Source organism: Manduca sexta, unplaced genomic scaffold (genome assembly GCF_014839805.1).
Source record: "Manduca sexta isolate Smith_Timp_Sample1 unplaced genomic scaffold, JHU_Msex_v1.0 HiC_scaffold_2845, whole genome shotgun sequence".
NCBI lineage: Eukaryota > Metazoa > Arthropoda > Insecta > Lepidoptera > Sphingidae > Manduca > Manduca sexta.
The window spans coordinates 1-19,171 of record NW_023593851.1 but is presented as its reverse complement, the minus strand read 5'-3'; the positions used below and the strand labels follow the sequence as shown (position 1 = coordinate 19,171).

General features: G+C 33.4%; 3 protein-coding genes and 1 pseudogene across 3 annotated transcripts; 2 read left to right on the top strand and 2 right to left on the bottom strand.

Moving 5' to 3' along the window:
- Window positions 1–4,130: 4,130 nt before the first annotated feature.
- On the bottom strand, window positions 4,131–6,059 carry LOC119192497 (ER membrane protein complex subunit 6-like). Its single transcript, XM_037446311.1, has 2 exons — window positions 5,797–6,059; window positions 4,131–5,296 (listed from the first exon to the last, which is right to left on the bottom strand). The coding sequence occupies exons 1-2, from the start codon at window positions 5,921–5,923 to the stop codon at window positions 5,088–5,090; spliced, it is 336 nt and encodes a 111-aa protein (XP_037302208.1). The 5' UTR covers window positions 5,924–6,059; the 3' UTR covers window positions 4,131–5,087.
- Window positions 6,060–7,428: 1,369 nt separating this feature from the next.
- LOC119192498 lies at window positions 7,429–10,620 on the bottom strand. Its single transcript, XM_037446312.1, has 2 exons — window positions 10,155–10,620; window positions 7,429–9,071 (listed from the first exon to the last, which is right to left on the bottom strand). Exon 2 carries the CDS (start codon window positions 9,065–9,067, stop codon window positions 7,550–7,552), a length of 1,518 nt encoding a protein of 505 aa, XP_037302209.1. The 5' UTR covers window positions 9,068–9,071; window positions 10,155–10,620; the 3' UTR covers window positions 7,429–7,549.
- A 620-nt stretch (window positions 10,621–11,240) lies between these two features.
- LOC119192495 lies at window positions 11,241–18,948 on the top strand (annotated as a pseudogene).
- On the top strand, window positions 14,456–16,482 carry LOC119192496. Its single transcript, XM_037446310.1, has 2 exons — window positions 14,456–15,262; window positions 15,441–16,482. Exons 1-2 carry the CDS (start codon window positions 14,909–14,911, stop codon window positions 15,444–15,446), a joined length of 360 nt encoding a protein of 119 aa, XP_037302207.1. The 5' UTR covers window positions 14,456–14,908; the 3' UTR covers window positions 15,447–16,482.
- Window positions 18,949–19,171: the final 223 nt, after the last annotated feature.

Genomic DNA, 19,171 nt, shown 5'->3' with positions numbered 1-19,171 from the left:
CAAAAAAAATATCAGATAAACCTTACGACCTGACATCTATTATACTGCTTATGATAAGTTATTTTCTGTTAACCTGTTGAGTTGTAGAAATATTTTAACCGTGGTTTTATCGAGCAGACATGCACAAAGAAATTCATGTCATGATGATACTTCAGAAATGGATGTCTTCTGATTTTAGTGGGTCATTAGAAGCTGATTTTTTTTTAATCAAATAGTTAAAAAGTATTTTTAGAGTTCATTTTTTTTAATTTTGTATATTTGTAATTATATTGAGAGAAATTACAAGTAGTGTTATAATAATAAAAAAGTTGAAACATATTCGGTAGAAGTAGCGACGGATGTGTGCTTCAGTATCGATACTATTTATGGAGCCCAATATACGGAATGTAAAATTGACATTACCGAAAATTATGTACAATCCTGGTTCGATGAATTGCCAACATTGTGTAATGCATATGAAAATTGCTGTAATTGTTTTTATTCCATGTTGGCCATGTTCTCTCTGTGCTGGTTGTTTATATAAGCGGAACATACACGTGTAGCTAACGCTGTACTTGAGTAGTGTAATTGTAAATCACATGTCTCCACATAGGTTTCGATCGCCAGTGACAGTTTTTATAAACACTGGGGTAACGGTTAAGTCTGCTGGTTCTCTTAGTTGAATCTGGTCCAGTGTCTTGGTTATGCCTGCGATATAGAACCACTTTAGCGAGGACTTTATAGATATTTGACATCAAGTTGTAGACCTATAGTTATTTATTCAAACTGTTAAGATTTATAGTCTTCTTAGTGTTTCTTATATTTTAAATAATATCCCATTTAGGAAGTGTCTTGACACGCGTGGCTTAACTGACTATTCGACTCAGAGTTACGGGGTAGACTGCGCTTTCAATTGGTTTTCTGTTATAACAAACGAAAGTTTTGAAGATCCCGAGATCTCTGTCGTATTTTAGTTGTTTCGTCCGATTTCATCTTGAATGTTGCTATGCTCTCTGGAGTCCGTCATTCTTTCGAACATATTCAGAGATTGGTATGAGAGCCCAGAAGCAGTTTCTGTATCATTTTTCACACGTGAATAACCACTGCCACAGTTTACAAAGCTACGAATCTAGACTTGCTCAATTTAAAATCAGTTTTCTTGAATAAAGACGCGAGATGGCAGATATCATATTTTTTATTTTACAAAAATGGGTTAACGTTGACATTGATAACTCTGTTTTGTTAATGAAACTTAATTTTGCTGATTCTCGTTCTGGCAACCGTCTCCATAACAGAGTGACTTTCAACTTGCCAACACGGCGAATCAATTATAGTCATCACTTGCCTTTGTGGCGAATGTATCAGTCCACAATAATATGCTTCAAGAAATTTGTATTTACCGGTAAAGTACCTCAGATTAAGAAACTTGGAATAATAAATTCTGTCCCTAATTTGTGACTTCAACTAATTCGTTATTACTAATTCAAACATAATGTAACTTGTTTCCTAATTTACTTTTATTGCATGTAGAGTTCAATTCTCGAAAGTCGTGCACCCAGTTCTGTTGCTAATGTATACGTTCTTAATTTGGAGTCTGTACATTTTATGTTATCGATTAGGTTAGAAGAGCTAGTAATAAAAAAATGGTCTTTTCAATCTTCTTGTGTAGTCGTATAATAGTAATTGTTGTCCACTGACTTGAAATTAATTTATTCTTAAGACCTCAGTCAATAACTATGTGAGTGTAGGTGTTAATAATGTCCCTGTTCTCGATGAGAAGTTCATTGCTGATGTTCTCTGCACCTGGAGTTTTATTTGACTACTTTTATGTTTCAGAGATTGTCTCCGGTACCGGTTCTTTAATGGTCGGATCTGTTGTTTCTGTAGTATTTCTGCATGTGTATAATTCTTGGATGCATTAAGTAGCTTTGATAGAGACTCTCGTATTGTGGTTTCTATTATGCCGTTTTTATCCTTTATGCTGGGGATCTAATCTCTTTTCGCTGTCTGTATTTTCCCGTCTTTTTTCTTAATGCCTCTGGTCGTTTGAATGCATTTTTTCTGTGTTTATAATCTGGAAGCATGACAATCTTCCGCATGTTAGTTTTAAATATTTTATTAATTTCAGTTATGACTTTTCTAACGCTTCTTGCCTTTATGCTGTGTTACTCGTAAACCATTTGATTAATTGATTTGATTGAGTTGGTATATGTTGCGTATGCTTATTTATATGTATGAATCGTGTGCTGATAAGTCCTTATTGTGTGTTTTATTATCTTGTGTGTTAACTTCGTTTGCGACTTCTATGGAGTTCTTTTAGTTGTGCTTCTCATTCCTTTTCATTTGCTGCTGTCTTACTAATTGGAGGTTTTGCTTTGAAAGGTTTAATTGTTCTGGGTGTTATTTTAAACTTAAGTTTGGTTCTCAGCATTCTATGATTGCTACTAGTATTCAGCATTAACTGTATGTAAACTTGGATAAATAGAATGAAGGTCTTTCGTTGCTGGGAATGAAGTAAGGAAACGGGGTTTAGGTACTAACGAAAAATAAATTATATACACATATAGCGTGAAAGTTAATTGCAAAATGGATAAGTCGTTGGATATTGTGGATACGCAAGACTTGATTGGTTTATTAAAGAGTTAATCGATCAGAAATAGTTAGTGATTTACTGGTAAAAATGTTTAAAATATAAGTATCCGATTCAGTTCTGCTTTCTCAAATTTATTTTTGTGAATACCTTTGGTATTCACTTTGCAGGATGGCCGATGTTACGCGCCGCTATCCTAGCCGATGACATCGGGCGTTTCCGGAAGTATTCGGCTGCGCGGGCAGGCTGGCAGAAGAGAAGATATGTCACGCGGCGACTATTCGATTATTATTCTCTCTGGCTGGACGTTGTCAAAAAAATGTCTAAAATTGTATTCTGTAATCATTTTGCTAATATAATGTTTACTGTAAAAAGAGCGTTTTACAATTGTTTTCATACATTTGTCCATTTATTTATTTAGCTTTCTTTTTATTTATTAGCTTGGCTAGCAATTTTAATTAGGCACTAACTCCAAAATTGATAGCCAGGTATACGGGTCATGTTAAATTATTTTTAATCTTTAATGGTTTTTGTAGGCGGTTTTTCTTATTGTATCTTCTAAATGATAGACAGTCTTCTAGAAAGTTTTCTTGCAGCTGCGATGGTCGAGATGGCTGTCTTTATTGCCCCTTCCCAAAAATCCATCTTTTACACCGAAGCTAAAAGGAAAACTATCACACATAATAAAGTTCCAAATTTCAAAAGTTAAGTAGCAGTCGCTAAACTTATAAAATGTATTAGAGGAAGTAAAAATCAAGTCATCGTACAAATTATATTGAAAATTATATACTAAGATAAAATTGTTAATTGTGTAAAACAGGTAATAAATATAAACCCGCCCAATATGAAGGGAACTATGAGGACCTCCTCTGCATATGCTCCGATATGCACTGGGCCAAATTTACTATAACTACGAGGATGCGCTATCATCGTAATTAATAAAAAAAATAGAGGAAAATATGCGTATGTGTTTGTAACATAATATTTAGTTATATATACCTATATATCATAAAGTACTAAACGCAGGTAAATTATTAAAAACAATGTTCTATGTTCATATGTTGAGAGCCTCCTTTTTCTGCACTAAGTTCGTAGTAGGTCAGGCTGTTGTGCGTGATAAACCGGCTATGACTATTAAAAACAAAATTACCTTGCCAACTTTGCGTGGACTTCACTGTTAAACCATCCTGATAAATCTGCCCGCAATTAACAATAAAGAACTCGTGATGCAGCGGTTTGTTAATGTGAAATTTTACAGTTGTTTTAGCTTCTCTTGTCTAATAAACATTCCATGGGCCCCTTATTAGGTTAATCCTGCCCTGTACAGACTTATGTATTTTCTTGGGCCTATGCTTTTAATATTGACTTTAAGGTGTATACAATACTCTTTTCTTTCTATAGCGATAAAGATACAAAATATTTCATACATTCGACTTTAGCTCCACTAAGCACAAATTAAAGTTTATTATACTCACTTTAGAAAAATATAGCACACAGAATTAGGAAGTAATTATACTATTTAATGTAATTTATAAGGTGATTATCAACAAAAATACTAAAAGTTATTCAAACAATATATTATAACCCATTCACATAACAAAACACATTTTTTGTCACTCATCAACATAGGACCTTATGATATGGTTTCTTATTCAAATAACACAATAAATATGTTTAAATGCCTTAAAATTAACATTGACAAAATGAATGCCAGTTTGGTGAGAGTGAAACATATTTTTAGACCAAAATCTTTGGTTTAATACCAGGATATGCAACCCAGTGGCTTAATAGGAGCGGTTGGGGCGGCCCGCACAGGACGACATATTTAAGAGCGGCAAAATGACAAAAATAAAAGTGCTTGGCTTTTTTTTCCTGTGCTGAAATGAGCTGCAATGCTCTAGGTGATAAGAATTGGGTCTCCCCATGCGATAAAAACCCATGGTATGTAACAAACTCAACCAAGGACATTTTTAAAATATATTTTATATCTTTACGTGAATAATCATTTAATGGCAAAAATAATTCATAACATTGCAATTACTAATAAAATGTTGGCGCTAATAAATAACTATCCCATTGGGTGTTTTTTTTAAATTCTTATAATGTGTATTAATTTTGACATTTTGTAGTTTTTTATTAACAATCTGTTCCACTCTCACCAAGTCAATATGCTATTACATTAAAACATAATTCGCCATCAATTTACTTGCAGCTATAACTTAAAATATTTGTAACAGAAATCTTTAAAAGATGCACATTGTCTTGAAGTATTATTTAATCTACTTTGAATACAGATAAAGGAATAACTAATATTATATCACAACTCATCCACTATTCCTTATTCATCAAACAATGAAATATTTCATGAATTTTCATAGTAACGATTGATGGCTAACAATTTAAATTTAATGGAATATTGTTTCAGTAATATTTCATGACCCTTTCCATTCGGTAATTACATTAAAATATTTGATGATGAAATTCATCCTTTATAAATACAAATTATTATTTATTTCAGCTAATATACATGCACCATCCCATATATAAATGTCCAGAATAGTACATAGGTAAATAGAGCTCCGAAGAATCCATTTGTCAATAAGCTTTGTCTTGACACATAATATTTACTCCAATTGGAACCTGATTTCAACATGAACATCACCCAAAGGATGACCACTGCAAATACGTAGAATGCAAACCCATAGATACCGGTAAGGCCGAGCACTCCTGAAAATGAAAAGAATTACTGTTGTAATTTTGGATACTTCATTATATGTTATAAAATTATTGAGTATAATATTATGACCAAATATTCAATATGGCATCTTGCAATGTTTCATAGTATAATAATAATAATGTATACATATTGTGTATAAAGATAATCATTATTTTTAAAAAATCGTGCATCGAAATATATATGAAATTAAGAAAAAAAATATTATCAATATTTAAAATACAGTATTGATTTACATTTTTGTTTAGAATGTTAGATTATTAGTAATATATCTAATTATAACAAATGAATATATAATACTTTTATAATAATAGAGGTATAATTAAGACAAATGCTACAACTTTGGTCATTCCCTTTTAACCTATAAATGTATTTCACTTTTACGTAGGAAAAATTTGTTGTATTCAGGACATATGTTACAGCCAACATGGCAGTGATTCCCAAACATTATTCTAATTCGTTCTAATATACGAAATGTGCTATAAAATTTTACCTGCAGTAGAACCTGACAACGCAGCCATCGAAGTTCTACAATATTCCACAACCACTGCATTGTTTCTTAAAGCTGCTTCGCTATATGCCACTGGCTCTGACTTATCTTTTGCTTTCAGTGAGGACATTGGAATATGTATTTATTATTTTGATAATACAATAAAATTTTAAGATTATATTTTGATAATAATTTCGATTATTTACAGCACTGCAAATGGCAAATGGCTGGCGATCTACTTTGACAAGTAACAACTGACAATTGATGCTTGACAGCAGTCGGCAATAGTATTGCCAACCCTTTTTGCCGAACTTGCAATAAATGTCCATAAACCACTAATAGCCTGATTTTCCAGTGAGCTTTTTTGACTTAACAATTACACAAATTTTAGCTGGAAATAGATTTATTCTATTACAAAATGTTTATACTGCGGATTTTCGTCTTCCTTCCACTCACTGTTGTGATAACCATGAGTTTTAGGATTATCCACTAAGACGAATGTAATGGTCGCCGCAAAGGTTAGCGACTATCATCAAAGAGAATATAAATAACCATTACCTACGTTTTGTCATTGACAGGTGACAAATAACAGCAAGAAATTAGAAAATAATGTTGCCAAGTGTTTTGGGAAAATTCGGGACCTAAAAGGAAAGGAAAGTAGGAGGAAAAGGAAGTAGGATTTACATGACCTTTCCTTTCAAGAAGCTTCGTGCTTCCTTTCCATTAAAGTAAAAATTATTATCAGTTAATTATTTACAACGGATATGGAACCCTCATGGGACTGTGAATACAAAGCACAAACATTTGAATTTCACCAAATGTAACGATGTTATTGTGTAAAACAAAAGTTGTTATGCCGTTTGTACATGCTCGTCGAAATATTGCGAAACGCTATTTTAAAGCTCTAATGTGTTTATAGTCTTTTTGCCTTATCTTGTTTTGTGTCGCCCATATACATTATAATTATTCTCTATGCTATAGCCTTACGTTTTATTTGTTGTCGATATGAGAATACAGTTCCTTTACATTCAAATGAAAATATTTTGCGGATTTTGAAATAAAATTATTGTGTAGATAATAATCGTGACAAAATCCGCAAAATAGTTTTATTTCAATGTCTTATATTCACATAAACTTAAAAAATCATTATAATTGAGGCCTATAAAATCAAAGGCAGCTAAATCCAAGTCTATCAAATATTCAGGAAGCTACAAAAATCGATAACTTTGTTCAGGTAGTTACAATATTCTATATTTTAATCAAGATTTATAAAAAATGATAATATTACTAATAATCTGAATTTAAAATAATAAAACTCCCTTTATATTTGAGTATAGAGTGGAAATAAAATAGCATTTAGCTGTCTTTGATTCCAACTATCGGACATAGGTGTCTTTGATTCGGAGTAACTGGATATAACTGAGTTTGATAATAACAGCCGCCATTTTAAGTTCTTCGGATTAGTGATGTTCTTATACGTTCGATAAAGTAAAAACAACTATATTATTTTGTGACAAATTTTAATAAATTTTCCATTAAGTGAAATAATTGCTTGTATTGTTTTATTCTTATTATATTCTTAAGACTGGTGATTCTTCTGCTATTCCTTCACAAAAACTTTCTTCTAAATCTTGATTTCCTTCAACAAATGGCCCTCTAATAATACCTAAGTAAAATTGTAAATCTTCTCTTTCTTGCCATTCTAATCCAAAATGTTTTGCCAATAATTTCTCAACATCGGTTATTTTTGCCTGCGTCACAGGCACTCCCGTTGAAATGATGGTAGGTTGAAGCATGCTTGTATTTTTGCCAGTTTTGCAGACATTAAAGGCTTTATTTGTATCTGAATTATAAAACTGTTCACCGCGGATAAGTGTGTTTCCTGAGATCTTCGATCTTTTATAATGAATCTTTTGCATTGGGTTATTTTGAATGGCCATTTCGCTGTCGGTTTAAAAACCTCTTGAGTGGCTCTTTTGAAGTCTAACATTATAATATCCCTTAGATTCGTGACCGTCGCATTACTTGAAATGATGTCGCAGTATTCTCCTGGTTGGATGATTACTTCTCGCTTCTTTAGAACCCTTTCTACATTGCCGAAGAATCTGTCCGGGGGCATAAAACTATGCCCTGTTACGGGAAATATTATTTCAATACGTTTGACAGAGACATTTTCTAATAACCATTTAGACAGCATACTTAGCATTATGCTATTTTTGTTTTGCCCACCACATCCGTCGGCAAATAAGCGTATGATGGTGATACCTGATAAATTAGTTTTATTTAATCGATCATACACGGCTGATGCTATTTGATTTGCTGTTTTACCAAATTCGTTTTCTGTCCAGGTGTATGCAAAGGTTGTGTTTTTATTAAGCTTGTCTTTAGAGGATCCTTGCACAATAGTAAAATTATATAAGTAAAATTGTCGACTGTAGTAAGCACTTTGGTCTGGAATTCGAGGTAGTGGACAATTTTTCTGGCAATCAAAGGAAAAGGTAATCATATCATCCTTTTGCTCCTGCAGCATTTTGAAGAACGCCTTTGCTCTTAATTTATGCACTCTCAGTGCAGTCATTAACTCATTTTTCTTGACTCGATCGTTTTCTTTATTGATTCTCTCATTCAATTCAATACAAGTTGAGCAGACATCAGTCTTAGGGGTACCGAAACCTAAATTAAATTCACTATTAAAAATATGGCGGAAGTATGATTGTTTTACAACAGATTGAGGATTTTCGTCTTTAAACATTTTGTACAGCTTGTTTATATTCAAGTCACTAGATAGGTATTTGCGTTCTTGAGAGGATGATCGACAATAATGCGATTCGATACATTTTAGTTTCATAATATAATTTCGAATGGACTCCTTCTGATCTTTAAATTTATTTATCTTACGATTACCCCCTCGTCGTTCTCTGGCAATTTCCCCTGTATAAAATAAATTTTTTAAAGCGTACTCTACTCGGTATTTTGTTATACCAAGTATACTCAGAAACGCTTTTTGGCAAACAGGAATACAGTCATGGCGAGCTCTGAAAACGCTATATTTGATATTGAAGTCTCTACCCAATCTTATGCTTTTGGTAGGACGCCTTCTTTTTACCTTCTGCGTTTTACAGCACTTCAGTATCAAAGCATCTTGCTCACTACGTTTACTTGAGGAATAAAACGAACTGTGGAAATTCATAATATCAGTCATTGTCAAACTTGAACATTTTAGGTGTTCATTTTTATGTAAACAGATTATTCGTTCTGGTGCTTTCTTTGGCATGTACCTGTAAAATAGAAAAATTACTGTACTTTAATAGAGCATCGAGTATAATATCTTTGCAACGTTTCAATTTCTGTTGGCCAAACTCGGCGACGAGGGCAGTGATTTCAAATGTTGGGCGTACATCACCAAAGACAATAATATTTATTGTTAACTGAAAGAGTTTGCTTAGCCCAAGACCTATGAGAATGTTAAAAAAGCTTATAGAATTGTTCCAGATGAATAGAAATGTCCATGGAACAAGTTGGCATCAAGAGATGGTTTTTGTATCAGAACCCGGTATCTACGCTCTACTAGCGCGCTCAAACAAATCGCAAGCAGAACAGTTTATGCGCCTCGTTTACGAGGAAGTGCTGCCCACCATCAGGAAAACGGGCGCGTACGTTTCTTCGCAAATCAGTCATAACCAAATTTCCAAAGTTGATTTCCCTGATGATAGAGAAAGATAAACAAATGGCTAAATTAATTGAAAAAATCATCGACGACCGGCCTAAGTTGGCGGTGATGATTGAACGCAACGAAACAAAGCACCATCTCCACGTTTACAAGAGGGGCGACTGCTATAAGTTTATACGCGTGCAAAAGAGAAACCTCTCGCAAGCCCTCAAGCGGGTATCCCCTGGCTAAGAGCTGGTCGTCCAACAGAAAAACATTCCAAACGGAGTCAATGTGCTTAATCCCACCAAGGAATTGCTCCTCCGTGACTCGTACAACTCTTGATGTAACAATATTCGAACCAACATAGATGTGCCTAATAGATAGGTAGTCGATAACAGGTATTTCACAAGACTAGGCACATCTATGTTGGTTCGAATATTGTTAAAACAAGATTTGATAACGCTCTCTGCGCCCAGTCTGTTTATAAGATTTATTAAATGAATACGCGGGAAGTCACCACGGCTAAAAAAAACACTTGACTAAGACGCAGAATATTATTGGCAAAATAGATTATTAAAATGGTAATTTTCTTTCCTATGGGAAACAGGCGTAATTTGTATGTATGTATATGGTATTTGTTTATTGCAGTATTAAAATAATATTCTAATAGTTGGTATTTGGAACTAAAAACGTGTAATACATCACTAACCTTTTCTTCTTAGCAATATTAGCTTTCCAATTCTCGGGGTTTTCTTGTTCTTTTACGAGCCTTGCCCGCACTTGCTCTTGTTACAAGGACCTCCATGGCTCTCCAAATTCGAATTTTAGCAAAAGAATTGTCACGTAATTCAATACAAACACAAGAATAACGCCAAAAACTGGACGACGCATTCGCATGAATTGTATAGCGGCGGCCATGCTGATTCTCCGAAATCTTGCTCTCTGATTGGCAGGCGTAACTCATAGCTGTATTTGATTCTTACTGGTTGGCATGTAGCTGTCTTTGATGCCAATATCGATTTTAGAACTGAATTTTCTAGGGACTTAGCTGCATTTGTTAGTAAAATGAATACACTAAAACGTGTCCAACTAATTAAACTAGATGACGCCATAGTTAACTCATTTTACGACATTATGGCGTTTAGCTGCCTTTGATTTTATAGGCCTCAATTGTTTTAATTATCAAGATAAGCATCTAAAAAATCAATAGGTATATGATAATAATATTTATTATAAAGGTAATACGTGGAACGGATCCTCGAGAATAAATATGGGCTTACAAGCACTTATTTAATCTACCATAAACAAAATAATACGGGAAATAACTAAGATCTACTGGGCCTGACAGAATTTATGTAGGTATAATCTCAGATTTATAGAGGTACGATTATGTGGGTTATTTAATTTTTGAACTAAATGCAAATTTGAATAAAATAATGATATTTAGCAATAATGGTTTATCGAAACTATATGCATTGTATTGAGAACCTTCTTCTTTTGGTACTGTATAAAAATATACGCTGCCGGTACCTGGAGATATTCTAGTCTAGTGAGCATTTTATTAGATAATACCAAGTCTTATATAATTAATACCCCTTACTTGAATTTTATAATATTCTTTTGCCTTTGGGCAAGTACAATCCAGCTGTCACAAATTCCATAGTAAATTGTATGCTCTTTAGGCACAAAAAGGTAAGGTGTTCGCCGAGTGTGTACAATCGGAGTGATAAAAACAAAGCCATTGAACTGTGTGAGAACGTTCCTATGTGTGTGTATAGACACAAATATTGGCTACCCATTTTCACACACATACACCGAGCTCTATTCGTGTGTTTTCGCGGTACGGTGCGCGTCGTTTATATGTGGTTGATTTTATTTTCTTTTGAAATTCTGAAAATATTTAAGAATAAACCTGGTGTATTGTTTTAATTGTGACATTAATAGCAACCGCATATTTTAAAATAATCTGAAATGCAATCAACTGTGGAATTATGTGTGGAACTATACAAGAAATGATGATGGCGCGTGCCTGATTGTACAGTGAGTTCCATTTTCGTAAGAAATTAAGACTTTGCTTCTGCGATATTTGTGCGCTATGGTATTTAAGCAAATTTTATGCAACTATAACGTTTGTTCTTTACGAAACTAGTGTTTTATTTCTCAAAGGCATCGTAGGTGTTGTGAAATAAATGAATTTAAGTTTTCGTTGAAGTATGTCTGCAGATTGGCAGTGGGACCGCCTATCGCACGGTATGCTGACTATGAATCGCGTTATTTGACGACACAAATTAGCACAATACATGCGTGAGACAATAATTTATCATTTAATTCATAATAAAGCTTATTTTATGCGACAATTTTTTATATTTTTATTTACATTTGAGATTAACCTATATGGCTTTAGAAACGAAACTTCATTTTGATTCTTTTGTTTCAGAAAACCAACCAAGACGGGTTTTGATGGTCGTAATACGTGAATAGGACATCAAGGCCACAAATTTCATTTTGTTTACTAGAAGAAAATATTGAATTTTAAAAAATATATGGAAATTTAAAATCGGCGTATAATGTTTTACTGAGTTACGTCAGAGGTGTATTAAAGGTCGCGAATAAACTTATACACATCATAATGGACGATTCTGAAGATAATATGAGTGCTGAGGACATTACAAAACTTGACAGCCCGACAACACTTCGGCTAAAATCCAAAAAGAGCTAGAGTCACATCCCCGGTCTCCAATGGGGAGGGTACCAGTACAAGTAGATACGGTAGGGCGAGACGGCTTAAAACTGAATCTGAATTCAGTGATTCTAGAAAAATCATGCTGGAGGTATTGAAAAGTTCAGTACCGGAAAAGTCACCTGTTAAAGTCCAATCTCCAGTATATAAGATGCATGCATCAAACTCACCAATCAGTTTGGAATCGCCAAAAAAACCACCTATGGAACTATATTTGGACAGTCAAATTGAGAACATTTATCAAGAGAACATATCATTAAGTAGATTTGGGTCTGAGGAGACATTTAAACCTTCTCCTGGAAAAAAACTTCCCAAAATATATATAAGGAAAGATTTAATACAAAACAGAGATCCTGAGGAGACTGTAATGTTAATAAAGAATATATTTTCACCAACAAAAAGTGCACAGAAATCAAGTAATAGCCATATAAGTAATATATTGGAAAGGTCCTCGGAGAAATTCAACATGAGTTCAAAGGGAAAGCATCCTAATGGGCATATTGACAATTTGTCAGTGGTAAAAGCATTAGATTTTGATAATAAGAAGAAGAAAAAGGAAAATAAAGAAAAGGTTTTATCAAAAATGACTTGTTTGAGTTAGAGGCTAAATGTTTGTACCAAGTTGGGGACCTTGCATGGGCCCGTATGGGAACATACCCATTTTGGCCATGTATAGTTACTCGAGACCCTTCTAATGGTATATTTGTTAAAAAGAAGTGTAAGTTAAATTATCTATAATTTCATGTAATACAATTTATTTGTATTATACAATAAGTATTAATTCACAAGACTTTGTGTATTTTAATCTGTAAACAACAAGCATAATATATAAAATATATAGTATATAGCAATCTGATAGTTTTCTATGAATATGTGGTCTATTTTTATGTCAAGGATTTTTTTCATTCAATTGTTATGAAGTAAACACCACATTAAACATCAAAGAAATAGAAAACTGTTTTCATAAAAACTGTTTCAGAATCTTTTAGTTTCTCATAAATTATTGTAGTTTGGGTATTTACTACTAATAATATATTATGCATTCCCATAATATGATTGATTTAATATAATTTAAGTCCTGTTTTTGACTCTAAAATTATTTAAGTAATACACAACAGTTACTGACATTTGTTTGGTTAAAACAGCAATTAAGTATGATTATTGGTAAGATGGTAATGTTTTCATCATGATTTATTAATTTGAACAATTTTGTGTATAAATAGGATAAAAGCATAAGTTTATGTTTTAGTGTTTGGACGCATTGAGAGAGATATAATACATGTAACATTTTTCGGCGATAACGGACGTCGCGGCTGGATCGTAGACAATATGCTAAAGAAATTCATGGGACTCGCTGAGTTTGAATCTGCAAGAGAAAAGTTTACTCCAGAGGTATGTGCACATCACTTATTCATTTCTATATCTGAGTAATTTGCATTAGCATTTGAATATTTCTCGAGGTTTTACCATTATTTATACACAAGTAAATAAATTGTACATTTTCAGGATAAGAAAAGAGATCCGAGACTGTATGCTGCATTTTTCATATCTGAAAAGAAACAATCATTATGGAACATGTCTGTGCATGAAGCAGAAACTTTATTCAAAGAGCCAAAGCGATTAAGGATTGATATACTCAATGACATGCTAGAAAAAGCCAGATCTCAAAAACTACACCAAAAACTCAAAAAAGTGGTAAAATTACTAGAACTGACAGTGACGTCTCTTTAAGCGAGAGCCTTTACGACACTTTGTTTTCAGAAGATGACGGTAAAACTGACGACAGTGATAGGTCTCGAAATAAAATGAGAAACAAATCGCTAGATGTGTCTGAAGTAGTAACAGCGTGTCTCGACAATATGGCTGCCAAAACCGGTATAACTAAAATTCAGAGACAGTCCCATATGGATAGATGGCTACAGAAAGCGAAATCTAAAACTCCAGAAAAAACTTACACGAAGCCTTCCATTTCTATGAGAGACAATAAAAGTATGAGTAAACAAGAGAACAGTAAAAGAAGAAAACAGTGTCTTCCAAAGATTTCTCAAAGCATTACAGTCTGAGAAGATCTACATATGAATCTCAAAACTTATTACCGTTCCAAAATGAACATGATTATAGCAAGTTTGTGCCAAATGATGTGGGCGTTGATGTAAATAACTCTATAGTAAATGAAAATGATGTAAATGATACTAACATAGTTTCAGCAAAACTTGAATCCCTAGAAGACGACAAAGAAAAAAACATATTGATGTAAAATATGAAGATGATATTTTAGAAACAGGCTCTGTAATTGCTAATGAAATTGTACTTGGCAGTGAAAGAAATTCTATAACAGACTCTGAAATAGACAATGCATCCTTAAATGAAACAATTAACGCTCCATTTAGTGAAATTACTAACATGGATGTAGATTCTACTTCAGATACTCAAGATAGTTGTTTCTCCACAGAAAAGAGTACTGAAACAGAGACTTCTGATATTGATTCTCAAAGTCAAACTGATTCTTCAGTTGTATACAACAGCACGGCGGAAAAAAACGATAAAAATAGTAATGGTTGTTTTAGTACTAGTTCTGATGACAGCATAATGAGTCTTCAATCATGCAATATAGATCAATTACAATCAGGTGAAAACATGTTGATCATAATAAAGATTTTAATTATACTGACGACAGTATTGATAGTACATATACTGACATTTCAAATAAAGTAGATATTGACATGATGAATATGAATGGAAATCAAGGAAGTGGAAAGAAAGAATCAATACATAGTTTAAGTTTACAACTGGGTACTGAATTCAATTTAGGTTCTACCATACATTCAAATAATATGGAAAATTCCATTTCTGAACTGAGCATTGACGAGGATGATATTAAAGAAATGACGCACACTTCTAATAACAGCGAAAGAGACCACGATGAAAAATCTATTAAAGACAGTATCGAGAAAGACACAAGTACGAATGATACTTTTATAACTGTGGCTGAATTAGAAGACTCGATTCAAAATGGCGTAGTCGGTGAAAGTTTGATGATAGAAGCACATAAAATTACTACTTCTGATAATAATGATGTAAGTTTTCAAAGTTATATTAATTTTAATAAATCTTTTCATGAAGATGGAAACAAAGCAAAGGAAAACATATTAATTTCCGAAGACAGCCAGTCAGATCAAGAAAGCACAGTAAATACTTCCTCTGATAATGATACAGTTGCAGAATTTCCTAATAAAAATGAAGATTCTGTTTCAGATTTAATCAATCAAAATGACCATGAAGTTTATACCACTTTGGAAGATAAGAATGGCGTTAACAATGCAATAAGTAATAAATCAGAGGTCTCCATTGATATTAGTAAAAGTTCTTTAGAAAAGCAACATATTATAGATAATTATGATGTAAATTTAAGTAATTTGAATATTAAAAGTAGTCATCTTAATGACAATTTAAGTGAAATAGATGCCAATAGTAATGAAGAGCATCTTGCCAATAAAATTACTACAATCTCCAACCATATTAATGAAAATGGATATCACGAATCTGATTCTGATTTTAAGGATGGGGATTTTGATACTGCGTCGGTTAGTTCAGAAGATAGCCTAACATTAGTTAGTAAAACCAGACACAGACTGCAATTGAAACGTAATAAAGAATCAAAAGCTCACAAATTCGAGGATCCAGAATTTATTAAATACTTGGAAACCAGCCGTGATGCTTTAATCGATGAGCATCCAGAACTTAGTTATGATGAAATTGTTGCTTATTTACATAAAAGTTGGTTATATGAACAGAGTACAAAAACAGATCTAAAGAAGTCTGATAATATAGATCATTCAAATTTTGTCAAAGGTCTGGACGAGCCTGTAAGAAAGAAAAGTTCTAATCGTAAAACTAAAAAACCTCTTGAAAGATATAAAGGTATGGATAGTTATGAAAGAAAACGACATTCAGAAAGAATTGTTTCAATTAATAGTGAGATATTTCATGAAATTACTTCTAACATGCCTGTAGTTGTAATAGAGAACCAAATTTCAGAGGAAAAAACTACGAAAGAAGTACCCCCAATCAATATTGACAATATAGTAGTGAATAATAACGAAGTGGAAATTCCACAATCAGTTACTATTTTAAATAATGATAATATTTCAATGGGGATTGACACGGTTGCGAATATGGAAAATAGTTCAACAGAATTAGAAAAAAGCGACAGTACTTCAAACACATTAGCATTAGAGCACAGCATGCCTTTTCTATCGGAACCTGTAAGCGATACCAAAGGTATTGAAGAAGAAAAGAGCATAGAGTCAACCATGAAAAAGAACTTGATATTGATACAGCCTCAATGGATTCTGAGGCAAGTGATATACCTTTAATACATAGTAAACTACTACTGAAAGAAAAACCTGAAAGCATTAAAGATAATAACGTGGATATTGACCAAGACGACGTTGAAGCTGACAATGCGTCTGTCAGTTCTGAAGACAGTGATATGGTTCTATCAAAACGAAAACAAAAAATAAAAGTAGATAAAAAACCAGGAAAGAGTGTAGAAGATCCAGAATTTATTAAGTATTTAGAATTAAGACAAGATGCATTAATAGAGGAAAACCCTCAGTTGACTCAGGATGAAATTACCAGTTACTTATTTAAGACTTGGCTTTATGAAGAGAATGTTAAGCATGAATTAAAAAAGACTGATGAAATAGAACAGTTGGGTTTAGTTAAAGGTTTACAAGATGACAGATTAGTAATCGCACCACCTAAAAGGGTAAAGAAAAAAAAAGTTCCTAGAGATATTACTGATTTTTCGACGTAGTTCCGAAAAATAAACCTCAGAGAAGTACTGTAAAACAATACTACAACGAAGATTATTTTGATATAGAGGCTGAAATAGAAAGTTTTGAGATAACAAAAAGATACAGGAGATAAAAAGCGAAATTGTTGATAGCCCAAATAGTGAAGCGCAAAACCAATGGCTGTGTGTACTAATGAAGGCGTGGAATATGTAGATCAAACTTTTGAGGACAATGTTGATGAAGTTGAATTGTATTTCTCTGAATTAACAACAGTTAAACCGAATATTTTTAAAGGTTTAGTCAGAGAAAAAGTGTGCGATATTTGCGAGAGAACGGGCAACTTGGTCAAATGCAAAAGTTGTTATGGTATGTTTCATGTTGACTGTGTTAAAAACAAACTGAAGTTATCGATGTTCCTGTGCCTTCTAGAGGTCGAAAGAAAAGAAGAAAGCTGGTAGGCGGCCTAAAGGTTTAGAGGATACAGATAATCATAGTGATGATAAAATCCAGGATCTTTCTGAAGAAAACATTGATGATTTTGAGCCTGAATCTCGTACAGTGGATGCTGATGTATTAGAAGCTCAGTTATCCATTAAAATGAAGGAAATGTTAGACAACCTGGAACCTCCAGAAAACTATTCCTACTCCAGTGATGAAGAAGTGGATTGGCGTGATACAGTGCCTGGCAAATGTGAAATAGTTGATGTAAAGCTAAAGTTAAGGACCACAGAAGTGTTAGACTTTTCAGATTTCAAATGTAATAATTGCCAAAAGTACGACGTTCCGGTATGTTTCGTTTGTAAGTCTGCCGTTTCCAAAAAGGAGTCCATAATGCGCCAGCGGTGTCATGTGGCTCACTGTCATAAGTTCTATCATTTAGATTGTTTGGAACATTGGCCTCAGACACAATTTAATGCTGGAGAGCCTTCTAGAAATAACAAGAAGATCAGTGAACACTTTGAAGCATTGACTTGTCCAAGGCATGTTTGTCACACTTGTGTGTCAGATGATCCAAGAGGATGCAAGACAAGGTTTAGTGGTGACAAATTAGCCAAATGCGTGAGATGCCCTGCCACATACCATTCGTTTACGAAATGCATACCAGCTGGAACGCAAATATTGACTGCGTCGCACATTATCTGCCCGAGGCACTACGAGCATAGGTAATTAACGATTATCGTATTATTTTAATTAAGGCAAAATGACCAGTGGCATAAGTGTGCTATTATTAAAAGTCTATCTCAAGATCAATTGAAAAGTAGTTTTTCATACAGTCATGTTCAATTAGTGGTTATTTTATTTATATTATTGAACATTTCATAGTATTACATAAAATGCGATGTAATCCCTGGAAAAGTTTAATTAAAAAGTGTTCTTGAAATGACATGTCTTTTACATGACAATGTGTGTTTAATAAATCTGTCTATTGTACTCATAGAAAGTAATAGTTGGAAATAAGCTGGAGCCATGATTATTAAATTATGATAAAACATAATTGCTTTGCAAATGTAAATTATAAAATATTGCAAGAAATGTAGTGAACAAATATTAACATGGATTGAATGACAGGCAATGCATGACCCACGAAGTATTGCACCTAACATATTTTGAAATTTATATGCAAAATCCCTTTCATGTAATCAAACTATCTTTATTATAGAATTTGTAAAAGCAATTTTTTTCTGTAAATAAATTTATGCCATTTTTCTACATTAATTATGAAATCATGAATTATAGTCATTCTGACTGTGTTAAATCGTTAAAATTTTCAGGCCGGGCAAAGTGCCGTGTCACGTGAATACAGGGTGGTGTTTCATTTGCGCTCTCGGAGGTCCCTAATCTGCTGCGAGTACTGTCCCACTTCCTTCCACGCGGAGTGCCTTAACATCGATCCACCAGAAGGTACTGTTTTGTATTCTATTACTGGTCATTATTGTCAATAAATTGGAAGATACGTGATTTTATTGGTCAGACAGCTTTAAGAGAAAATCATTTTTGTTTTAATTTATTAGTGTTCAAAACCCATGATTGCCTCGGTGGCGTAGTTGTATTGCGTGCTCGGTACAACAGCGCTTTGGGGTCCCGAGTTCGAATCCCGGGTTGGGCGAAGTAATATTGGGTTTTTCTGCTCAGTATCAGCCTGGAGTCTGGGATTTAAGTCCAGGGTGGTAATAGGCTCGCCCTCCA

Bases quoted from the DNA above. Each gene is read 5' to 3' on its own strand.
- LOC119192497 (XM_037446311.1), bottom strand. From the start codon at position 5,923: ATGTCCTCACTGAAAGCAAAAGATAAGTCAGAGCCAGTGGCATATAGC. The intron at 5,297-5,796 runs GTAAAATTTTAT...TTTCATTTTCAG, and splicing joins GTTGTCAGGTTCTACTGCAG to GAGTGCTCGGCCTTACCGGT.
- LOC119192498 (XM_037446312.1), bottom strand. From the start codon at position 9,067: ATGCCAAAGAAAGCACCAGAACGAATAATCTGTTTACATAAAAATGAA.
- LOC119192496 (XM_037446310.1), top strand. From the start codon at position 14,909: ATGATGAATATGAATGGAAATCAAGGAAGTGGAAAGAAAGAATCAATA.